General features: G+C 40.5%; 1 protein-coding gene across 2 annotated transcripts; it reads right to left on the minus strand.

The window, feature by feature from the left end:
* Nucleotides 1-606: 606 nt before the first annotated feature.
* Nucleotides 607-7,996, minus strand: G6pc2 (glucose-6-phosphatase catalytic subunit 2). 2 transcript variants are annotated; one of them, XM_021156890.2, is made up of 5 exons: nucleotides 7,688-7,996; nucleotides 7,046-7,155; nucleotides 4,664-4,775; nucleotides 1,764-1,879; nucleotides 607-1,121 (listed from the first exon to the last, which is right to left on the minus strand). In XM_021156890.2, the coding sequence occupies exons 1-5, from the start codon at nucleotides 7,903-7,905 to the stop codon at nucleotides 607-609; spliced, it is 1,071 nt and encodes a 356-aa protein (XP_021012549.1). In that variant the 5' UTR covers nucleotides 7,906-7,996. The 2 variants fall into 2 exon arrangements, with proteins under 2 accessions (XP_021012549.1, XP_021012550.1); XM_021156891.2 differs by lacking the exon at nucleotides 1,764-1,879 and having other exon boundaries at nucleotides 1,097-1,121; nucleotides 7,688-7,905.
* Nucleotides 7,997-11,288: the final 3,292 nt, after the last annotated feature.

Raw genomic sequence — 11,288 nt, forward strand, 5'->3', positions numbered from 1 at the left:
CTTTTCTTTTTTTTTTAAACTCCCTAAAAATAAAGAAAGAAAGCATTCTTATAGAGATATGTATTAGAAGCCTTGTGTTCCAACTCTGGTTCCAACCCGGCATTATTGCAGTCAAGTTACTTGATCTGAACAAACCTCTATTTCCTTATCTGATACATGAGAATTTTGAAAGAATTGACTCCTAGAAGTAAAAGTTGACCATGGTCACTTCTAAGAGGTCCACAGGAGCCCGAAGTAGCCAGGCTTTAAGATGATAGAAACATCAGCTCCTGGGGGTTTTGTTGAGTGCTAAATACTATGATTAAAAGGAGTCTTTCTGCTAACTGGAATGTAAGCATCCAGCCCCTGTCAACTGTCTTTACATGGGCTATACCATCTCTCATATGTTACCGTATTGTCAGTTTTGTCAAGAAAATATGGACTTTCTGGTTAAATACTGTTATTTTTAAATGCCACTTGGAAAGCAGACTAAACATGTCTGTGGGTGGAGCAGGACCTTTGGCCATCATGGTGTGACCTCTGTAGAGATGCTCCCAGTCTCTGTGCTGTGGCTCTATTGAGGAAAACAGGAAGTAGGTGATCCTGGGACCAAGGGGCACTGCAGCTCTATTTAATCTTCTTCTCCTCACCGGGTCTCATTAACATATGTATACAGTAGGGAATTAGAGCCACCACCGTCAGGGGGATGGACGCACTTTTACAGAAAGACAACAGGTAAAATAAAGGTTCCGCGTGAGTCGGGATCTTGATGAAGCGATAAAGTTGCATTGTGGTCAATGAGGTCAGAGCACAGAGCAAGCGGAAGCTCGGCTTGGAGCCATTTTCTCCCTGGCAGCTCCGAAGGAACATTTCTGAGTTGATGGCGAAACCCAAGCCAAAGAGGACCCCGAGGTTTCTCACGAGTCCAGCAAAAGGCGTGCTGTCAATGTGAATCCAGTCTGAGTTGGCACACCACTTTTTGGCGATGGGCACAGACCACAGCAGGTCAATGCCGAACAGTCGGAGAAGCAGGTAAAAGCCGAGGGCAAACAGGAAGAGGAAGACGTCGGTCTTCAGGTACACGCTCAAGCTGGCCATGCGGACTCCTGGAGTGTGTTCAAAGGCCTCGGCTACTAGCATCCCTGGGGATTGGAAAGAGATACTGACATGAGCTTGTGACCCTGAGTGCCTTCAGGAATCCCTCCTCTCTGCACCTGGGAGGGTTTTAGACACCCAGGTTCTAACAATTTCCTAAAGTGTTTTAAGACATAAACTGAAAACAGATTAGTCCCATAGTCTTTCAACTACCTACACTGGCCAAGAAGGATAAATCAAAAGTCAGAAGCACTGAGTGACAACCCATTTTGCAGGCAGAACACTAAGCAATACAAAGCTGCCAGCTGGTGAGGTTAAGCCAAGCATGAAATAAGAACTTAGCTCCAACCGAGTGTCTTGGCTGTGGGTTTCAGGGTCCTTATGAGGTCCCCCAAAAGAAGATGGAGGCACATGATGGTTTGGATGACCACTTCAGTTACACCTCAGAAAAGCTCGTCTGTCACACAGTTCTCCATTTGCACCATGGAGACAGACTGTGTCCGCCTGTGCAGAGAGGCTCATGAGACAGGTCTTATTAAATCACCGAAGCCCCCATGGTAGCATTTGTGTTCGTGACTTGATTCAGCTACCTCTGAAACCAAAGCTGATGACCGGGAGAGTCTGACGCTACAAAGCGGCAAACAAAGTGAAGTGAAGTACCACGACTGAATATAAGAGGCTATATTTACCACCAAGTACTCCAAGAATGACCTGATGGGGGAAATGCGTGGCTATGAATACTCTTGAGATGCAGACGCTGATTTGAATCAACCAGAAAACACTCCACAGAAAGGACCAGGTCAGTCTGTGATGGAAGAATGGATACAAGTGTGAGTAGCAAAGACTTTGTAACACCTATAAAGTTAGGTGGGCGAAACCTGCTCTTCTTCCCTACAGGAATCTTCCAGGTGTGATGTAACACAATTCCAGAGTCTTTCTCCTTGAACATGCTTTTATAGGATTCATAGGATTCAATGGGTTGCATGTGGGACTTCACATTCCAAAATCCTAGTTCCTAAGATATTAATGAAGTTTAAAAGAGAGCTATTTAGTCAAAGTCCCAGTATAAGGCAGAGGGACGTAAGCATGAGGTCCTGCTCCAACAGAGGAGCTATTGGCATTTGATAGCCACTGGGAGGGGAGAGTTAGGTTGTTTGTTTGTTTGTTTGTTTGTTTGTTTGTTTAAGAGTGAGACAGACGCCTGGTATGTCGACCATGTCTGCTAGGTCAGGCTCTACATCCAAGAACAGTTGAGTAACACAATTGCCCTTGATGAGTTTAAGACAGACAGACAGACAGAGAGGGAGGGAGGGAGAGAGAGAGAGAGAGACAGTGAGACAGAGACAATGAGAAAGAGAGACAGAGACAGAGGTAAAGAGAGACAGGGGAAACACCCAAAATTGGGTTGGTAAAGCAGCTGTGGTGGATCTGAGAGAAGCTGGGGGAGAGGAGATCAGTATCAAGAAGTTTGCAAAAAATTATTATAAATATTAATTTTAGAGAAGGCATTTTGATAACCTTGAAATAAGGAAAAGGGGACAAGAGAATTTCAAGTGTGGGGGAACTATTAGTATCAGAATAATCAAGAACAAACCATATAGGGTTTTGTGCATTATCATTGGGCTTCCTCTCTGCCCTCCATTCTCAGCTTCTCTTTGTTTGAAGACAACACAGGAGAGGCCAGCCTCCAGGTGAAAAGCTCACGAACGTTCTACAGAGCCCGTGACCTCATGGTCTGTGAACTCACCGGCTCTCAGTGGCTCTAATCATTTTATGAGAAACAGAAAATATGGAACAAGAAAATATACTGTATACATTCAATTAGAAGCAGAAATATACAAAAAACATATGAAATATTAAAATGAAACAGCTTATTAAAAAAAACAGCTGTATTTAGTACCATGAATCTTTAGGTTTTTTATTGTTGACAACCAGACCAAAATTTAGTTCTAGCAAGACCAAAGGTTACACCTAAAAAGAGATGAGTTAGGCCAGGTGTGGTGGCGCATGCCTTTAATCCCAGCACTTGGAAAGCAGAAGCAGGCGAATTTCTGAATTCGAGGCTAGTCTGGTCTACAGAATGAGTTCCAGGACAGCCAGGGCTATACAGAGAAACTCTGTCTCAACAAACAAACAAACAAACAAAAACAAACAAACAAACAAAAAGAGATGAGTCTATCAGACAAGAGGTAGGCAAATGGAAGAAGCATTAATAAGGGCTTGTGAACATCAAGGTAAAGTGTAGGCACCCATTTATTTTTTAATTTATGTGCATGAGTGTTTGCCTGCATGTATGTATAAACACTTTGTGTGTGTGTGTGTGTGTGTGTGTGTTTGTGGCTGGTGCCTTTAATGGCTAGAAGAGGGTGTCAGATCCCCTGGAACTGCTATTATGAATGGTGAGCCATCACGTGGGGTCTGGGACCTTCCCCAGAATCCTTGGTCCATTGAAAGCTTCAGCAAGTGCGTTTAACCATTGAGCCATCTCTTTAGCCCCCACTCTCTAAATTTTTAGAAATGAAGAAAGTATTGCTGTTACAAACATTACAAAGGAATAGGAATATGTTTTAGAATAAAAATGTTTTTTAAGGTTGTTAACTGGAGGGGAGAATGACCCACCCAGACTTATTTCTTACATTATTCAAGACTACTCTTAAGAAGTAGAATGCGTTTTCAACTCTTTATTTTAAAAGAAATGTTATATACTGGCATGGTTGTATGCCATATTTAAGAAAAGTATTGACAAATTTCTTTCTGTAACTGAGTTTTTTGACCAGCTTGTCAACAGCATAACATTTGAGGATTCCTGACACTCAATACAGCTTTATTTTTCTTTTAAAATTGCTCATATTTTAATATTTTCATAATATTTTTGCACATTTCTGCTTCTAATCAAAACTGTATACTTTATGACAAAGTGGTGTTTTGGATTACTGTAATTACAATGAATTTCAAAAAGAGTACAGAAGAAAAATATCACTTTCTACAAATAGTGAGTTGTCTTAAAGTTCTACATGCTTCTACACATTAAGAGATCTGTTAGCAGTAGGTCAAACATTCAAATCTAATTTTGCCTCTAGAATGTTTTAATTAAAAAGACTGCATAGACTTTAACAGCTAGAATATATTTTACTGATCTTAAAAGCATTGGGTATTCAAAGAAGGAAGCATAATTTTACTAAATAAATGGATACATTTGAGAGCTACGATGAGCCTTAAAAATGTAAGTGAATCTTAAGGCAAGAGAATGTGTATGCAAAAATGTTTCCTTATGCAACTCTAGATGACTTGTTTATGAGGTACCAAAAATAATAATTGAATTTTGGAATCCCAAAGGCGTATTTAGCAAATCATTAATCAGATAAACATTTCCAACTCAATTATAAAAGTGGTAATAGCTGTGAGCTAATTAGAACATTATCTTGAAGCAGAATATTCATTTTCCACTCATTCTGCTGCATGGGCTATGAAAGAATCGAATAAGCACATTTTGTTGAAAAACTGTAAATGTATTCAAATGAATGTTTACTAACGACCTCACATGCTCAGCGCTGTCTTGCCAATGCTTCAGAAGCTGGAGCAAGCTGACCTGTGCAGAGTGACAGAGGACTCCTCCATCCGGCTGATGGTGTAGCTTAGGGCAGCTGTTACCATGACATACCAGACGCACGATGAACCCATTGCGTGGCCAGATGGACTTCCTGCAATGAGCATCATTTGTTCAAAAGGTGGTTAATTATCAGGATCACAGATGAGACACTAGGATTGCATATTTGTCATGAAAATTACGAACAAACAAACCCATAGGTTATATGTACTGCATAGAAGTAGATAAAAATAAGACAAACTGAGTCCTTTTGAGACTCAAGTTCACCATTTCAAAAACACTTCAAAAAAATAGAAGGAAGAAACAGAGTGAAAATTGCTAGAAATATCTATCTTTCCTCTTGGTCCCAGAGTGTCCCACTCTTGCTCATTTATAACATGGATAATAATGGTAAGAGTTAAAGTGTGATTTTCTCAGACGATTCCATCGTGATGTAATGGGGCCACGCAAAGGTCTGATTACCATGGACTTACATAATCAGCCGTAACTCTATGTAATGCTACCTAACTTTCTTTAATAAGAATGCTCTCTCTCTCTCTCTCTCTCTCTCTCTCTCTCTCACACACACACACACACACACACACACACACACACACACACCCTTCTCCAGAGTTTCAAGCTGACTGAATTCTGCATATCAACATACTCAGTACAGTGATTTAAGAATGTGGGTAGTTGTGCCCAAATCTAACACAATTGTATTCTTCTTTATGTTGTTTTCAATTGACAAGAAAATTGAAGTGCTTATCCTGGATCTTGAATCAATGTATTTTTCCTTAAGCTGCCAGGCTGCCAGTGTTCTTCCTGTGGTTTACTAATTGACTTACAAACAACTGCTGTGTGTATTCAGAACCCAGAATGCGCATCTGATGGCCACTGCAGTGAGAAGCTTTGCCAAACAATGGAGAATCCAAATCTACAAAGACACTAAAGGGGGTGCGAATCTTGACAAAACCCACCCACTCTCAGGCCTTTCCTAGTGCCAGCATGGATGCCTTTCCTGTACTGTTAGTTCTATTTTTTTTTAATATTTATTTATTATATGTAAGTACACTGTAGCTGTCTTCAGACACTCCAGAAGAGGGCGCCAGATCTCGTTATGGATGGTTGTGAGCCACCATGTGGTTGCTGGGATTTGAACTCTGGACCTCTGGAAGATTAGTCGGGTGCTCTTACCCACTGAGCCATCTCACCAGCCCGTTAGTTCTATTTTTAACCACTTAGACATGGCACATAACTTTTCACCTAGTAGAAAGTCACCCAGGTTAAATACCAGATTATCTTGGAAAACAAAGGGCCAGCCCCCCTCCCTTTTTGTTAAACATAAAATTTACTGTAGGAATTCTTTCTCTCTCATTCCAGACCCTGTGAAAAACATTTCACAAAGTTTTAGGATAAAGCAAATGAGCATTTCAGCCACTTCCCCGGTTTTCCATTGATCCACCCACCTATTTATCTCATATAAATCTGAAACACATTTAATCCTTGGCTAATAGAACATACAGTCTGAGCAGCCAGATATTTAAAGAATTAACTGTGATAGTATAACTGCTGTGAAAGATGTATGTATACTTTTATGGAAGCAAAGGAAGATATTCAGAAAATTCATTAGGAGCTCATACATTTAAGGTTTGTTTCAAAGGACTGTCTAATGGCACCAATTCTACAACTATGACATAGCATAAGACAACCCTTTCACACAGGCTAAAGCAATAGCATTGTCCCGTATATATGAATATACATGAACTTTTTACTCTCTTAAAGTTGACTTCTACACTATAGATGTTATACTTAATACACAGGGTCTTCTAAGTTAAAAAGTTAGTAGGACTAGGAAGCTCTACTAACATGGTACACAATAAAGAACAATAAAGAGTGAAAAAGAATGTTAGAGGCCATGTGTTCTGGCAGCAGGAGTACAAGGAAGTCTTCGCCTCTCTTATGAGACATCTGTCTCTTCCTTATTTGTGAGATTCTCAGAAGAGCCAGGGCCACGAAGCTGCTGAGCAGCAGACGAATCAATGTTTCTAGAACCCTAATGTAGTTCTTGGGGAATTTGTTCTAGCTTCTTGGTTTTTATTTTTTTGTTTGTTTGTTTTCATACCCAACCATTATATCTCTCCAAAACAATAAATACCCAAGTATAAAATGATTTGGGAAGTGTTCTTCCCACCTAATCTTTCACAAGTAACAATATAGAATTTGGTAATTCATAAAATTTCTTTCCTTCCTCAGTAGCAATTTTTACAATACATCTTAAGCATCCTTACCCATGACATTTTCCTTGAGGTCCTAGATATCATATGATTATAGGATGCTAATCGTGACTCCCTTCAGTAACGTGAGGCTTCTTTAACTGCTTACCTGGGCCTGTTTCGCACGTAGTAGGAAACTGCTCAAGACATGGGCTTGAGTGATTTGGATAAATCTCAGTTTCTTGTATCCACCAGTAAGGACGATGGCCAAACAATATCCTGTGAGTAAACAAATATGAATTTCATATGTACTTAAATACAACAGCTGGCTAAGTGGAGACTCACAATTCTTGTTTTTTTTTTTTTTTTTTTTTTTTAAAAACACCTCAAGTAAAGAGTCAAGGGGAAAAGCTCATAATTAAAACACCCTTAAATAACTTGAGTCCTGGTCTCTCATCATGAAAGAGCATGGTAGTATCTGGAGTTTGGGAACACTTGTCTCCCATAATCAGGGAAGTCCTGTGGATGCTTTGGGTACTTCGACTGGAACTATCAAAATGGAACTTAGAAACTAACTAAGTTGTACTGCTATCTTCTTGGTTAATCATAGCATATGTGTTAAGTGTGAAATTCAAAGTATGTATTTCTATGCTTTCTGTAAGTTCTACTTATGAATCTGGTGTTTCAAGGTAACCAGTTTGTTTGGAAGATTTCTGTGTCAAGGTACATGCACCTGAAATGTGATCATTAAGCTAAGACTACAAATTTAAGGATAAGTTTTAGGAAAGATAAAACAAAACAGAAGTCTTACCATTTAAATATGAGATTGAACCAGTCCCCTATGACCGCTACCCATATCATCTTCGTTCCAACAGTCTGATTCAACTGAAACCAAAGTGGGAAGTAAATAGAAAAGATATTTCGGGGGTCTCCAACATTGGACATAAAATTTAGAAAATCATAGTAAGTCCGGTAGTCCTCCTGCAGATGACGAATAAAAAGCACTCCGCTCCTATGAAGGAAATCCATCTTGATGCAGGTCTAAGCATGAAGCAGGTGGAGCTGCAGGGTCCTGTGTCCCACTGTCTCTATATGGTACCCTTGTGATGCGCTGAGCCATTACGTGACATGTGATGCTGACCATCTGTGGAGCAAGCATGATGGTTCTCCACCCCCCGAAAAGCTCATATGCTTATGACTTTAATGGGTGGAAAAGAGATGCAGTACATGCTGACCTGGGGCAATTTAGGGGAACTTGGATTTCTTCGGCACCCTCTCTGTGTATGAACAGTTGGATCGTGTTTGCTTGCAATTTTTCATACAGTTCATTTCCCTCAAGGGCAGACATTAGCAATCTCTACGCTTGGCTAGCAGACTACACGAATAATTATTCTGTGTCAAATAAGCCTCAAAGCCCTGCATTTTAATTTCAGCGAGACTATGGCTTTCTGACTGTTCTACTGGGCCGTTCAGGGAAACAATAAGAATGAATGTTTTTTATTTGAAAATTTTATATCATTTGACAGATTAATTTTTGATCATAGGTTTTAAAAAACAAATGGTCAGATAGATCTTTACTATCAAAGAATAACAGGATATATATGGAACAAAAAAGAGGATACAGGGAGTGCATGAACTCAGGGTTCAAATGTGTTGTTTACATTTTTGACTGTGAGGGGGAAAAAAAGTAGATTTCCTTAATTTACTTGGATAATAGAAGTATGTTTGACCGCTTCTCTGCCTTTTGGCTAAGATTAAGTGTAGAAGTATGTTTGAACTGAACTATTATTATTATTGTTGTTGTTGTTGCTGTTGTTGTCATTATGATGATGATGTATGTATGTAGTATGTATGTATGTATGTATGTATGTATTATGTGTGTCTATGGGTGCCCAGATAATACAGCGTATTTGTAGAGGTCAGAGGACAACTTTCAGGAGTCAGTCCTCACTCCAGGGAGTGAACCCAGGTTATCAAGCTTGGGGAGCAAGCACTTTTACCACAGAGTGAGCCATCTCTCTGGCTCTATATTGTTTTTAACTGACAAGAGAATACAGTTGAGAGGTTTGGAAAACTGCACTTGTAGAAATCAACTACAAAGGGCTTCCCGCCAGTCGGGAATTTCCAACCATTTGATTTGTTGATAAGTGTTCATAAGAAGCACCCAAATGAGCACGTAGATTGAGGTGATGAGGGTGCAGCTCGGAGACCTAGGTGCCACAGTGTGAGAAGCTGCTTGGTTGCAGGGTTGGTGAGGAGTTGACTAAAACCCTCCACAAACTGAAGGTACAGCTAGGATGTGCTTCCCATCCCTCCATTCTGACACTTGTCTCTACTCATCACAGCCTCCTTTACTAGAAATTGTCTTCATCGGGTACAGCTGTCACTATAAAGCTCCTCTAGAGTTGTCCCATGATTCTACAGCAATGGTTCTCAACATTCCTAAATGCTGTGACCACCTTAATACAGTTCCTCACGTTTCGAGGATGCCCAGCCATAAAATCATTTAGTTGCTACTTCAAAGCTGTAATTTTGCTACTGTTATGAATCAGCATGTAAATATCTGATCTATGACTCCCCTCCCAAAGGGGCTGCGACCCACAGGTTGTGAACCACTGCTTCTGCAGCATCAGTGTTACAGACATGCAGTTCCTAATGGTGACTTGCTGACTTCTGTTGCTTCCCCTGGAACAAATGGATTGACTGGCCATTAAAAGGCCAGTTTCAAGGCACTTGACAGTGAGCATAGTTCTTTTGATAAAGAGAAAATGGGGGGGAAATTGCCTTGTTTCTAAGCTACATGGATTTAATAGAATCATTCTTAACTGGCAATTAGACACTTAAGGCTACCATGGGCAATGACCTTGTCTCCTTGTCCCAGACCTACTGAATTTTTGGTGGTGGGAATCTGGGCATTGGTTATATAGAAATATTCCAAGTGATTCCAATGTACAATCCAGGCTTAGAACAACTGAGCTCAAACAAGGCACATTTGCCATCTGCCTTGACCAACTGAAGTCTACGCCTCGGGCTTCTTGCTTTGCATAGTCAGGTTCTCTAATTTCCATAATTTCTTTAATGAGCCATGAGGAAGGACATAACTTCCTTTTATTCTTTTTCTAAGAAGTGTTTGAGCTACATAATTCATGATATTCATTTTCTTCAGAAGTGTCTTGTCCTTAAATCAGGGTGTAAATGCTATCAAATACATTTTGTCTTACAATTAAAAATTAAAGTTCGTGCTCACTCAACATTTTGGAGTCTATGGACTGCGATGACATCGACTGCACAGGGGCTCTTTATCTTAGGTAGTTAATTTAGACAGACTCTGTGTCTCAGAAGGCTCCAGTTCTGTAGCTTATAGGATAATTAACTGAAGCAAAAAAGGATCACAATGTCCTTTTCCCTTTAATACAGTCTGCTAAATCTGCTAAACGATATTCCATATCGTTTGCTAAATCTTCTTATTCCATATCGTTTGCTAAGTCTTTCCATGTCTTGGCTCAGTGCACTATTGCATCACTCTGGGACACTCTTTCTAGGGAATCTAGGGAATGATATTCCTTTGCTAAGGCTACCGCGAAACTATCAGGCTGGGTGGCTAAAATGGCATACCTTGATTTTCTCTTAATCACAGGAAGTAGAAATCTATGATGAGGGTGTCAGCATGGTTCTAGTTTCCTCTGTGGCCCCTCCTTGGCCTGTGGATATCATCTTCTCTGTGTGTCTTTACCTTGTGTCCGCTCTGAACCTGTCCCCATCCCAGTCTTGATCCTCCTTTCCTTTCCTGTCTGTGTGTTTCTCTTATTTTCTTCCCACCTTTCTTCTGCCTTCTGTCTTAACTTCTTTTTCACACTAATTGTGGTTTAATTATCTGTGTCGCTGCTATTGTTATTTGAGACAGAGTCTCACGAGATCTGGACAGAGTCTCACGAGATCTGGACAGAGTCTCACGAGATGTAGGTTGACCTTCAATCTCCAGTTCTGGGATTACAGGTATCTCCACCACATCTGGCATTTTCTGGGTCTTCAAATCAGTCATGATCTTTACACTTTCTAGCCAAGGAGCAAAGGCATCTCTAAGACAGCCATGACTAGCATGGTATTTAGAAATCAAGCTAAGGCCTATGAGATAGTTCAACAGCTATGAACACTAGCTGCCAGGCCTGACAACCTGAATTCAAGCTCAGGAAACCACGTGGCAGAAGGGGAGGTGGGACTGCTCTCACTGTGACAATATGCATACCATCTATGTACATACAAACGCAAAACTCTCTTACTTAAAGCAAAGAGTATGCAAAAGTCCAGAGCCACAGACCCATTCCCTTGCGCATCAGTCCATTCTCTTCTTGCTGTAGGATGCGTCTCTGTTTGACTTCTCTAAACTTCCAACCACCAGAGTTCAGCGATGC

Source organism: Mus caroli, unplaced genomic scaffold, assembly GCF_978045245.1.
Source record: "Mus caroli unplaced genomic scaffold, Mus_caroli_1 scaffold_2, whole genome shotgun sequence".
Lineage (NCBI taxonomy): Eukaryota > Metazoa > Chordata > Mammalia > Rodentia > Muridae > Mus > Mus caroli.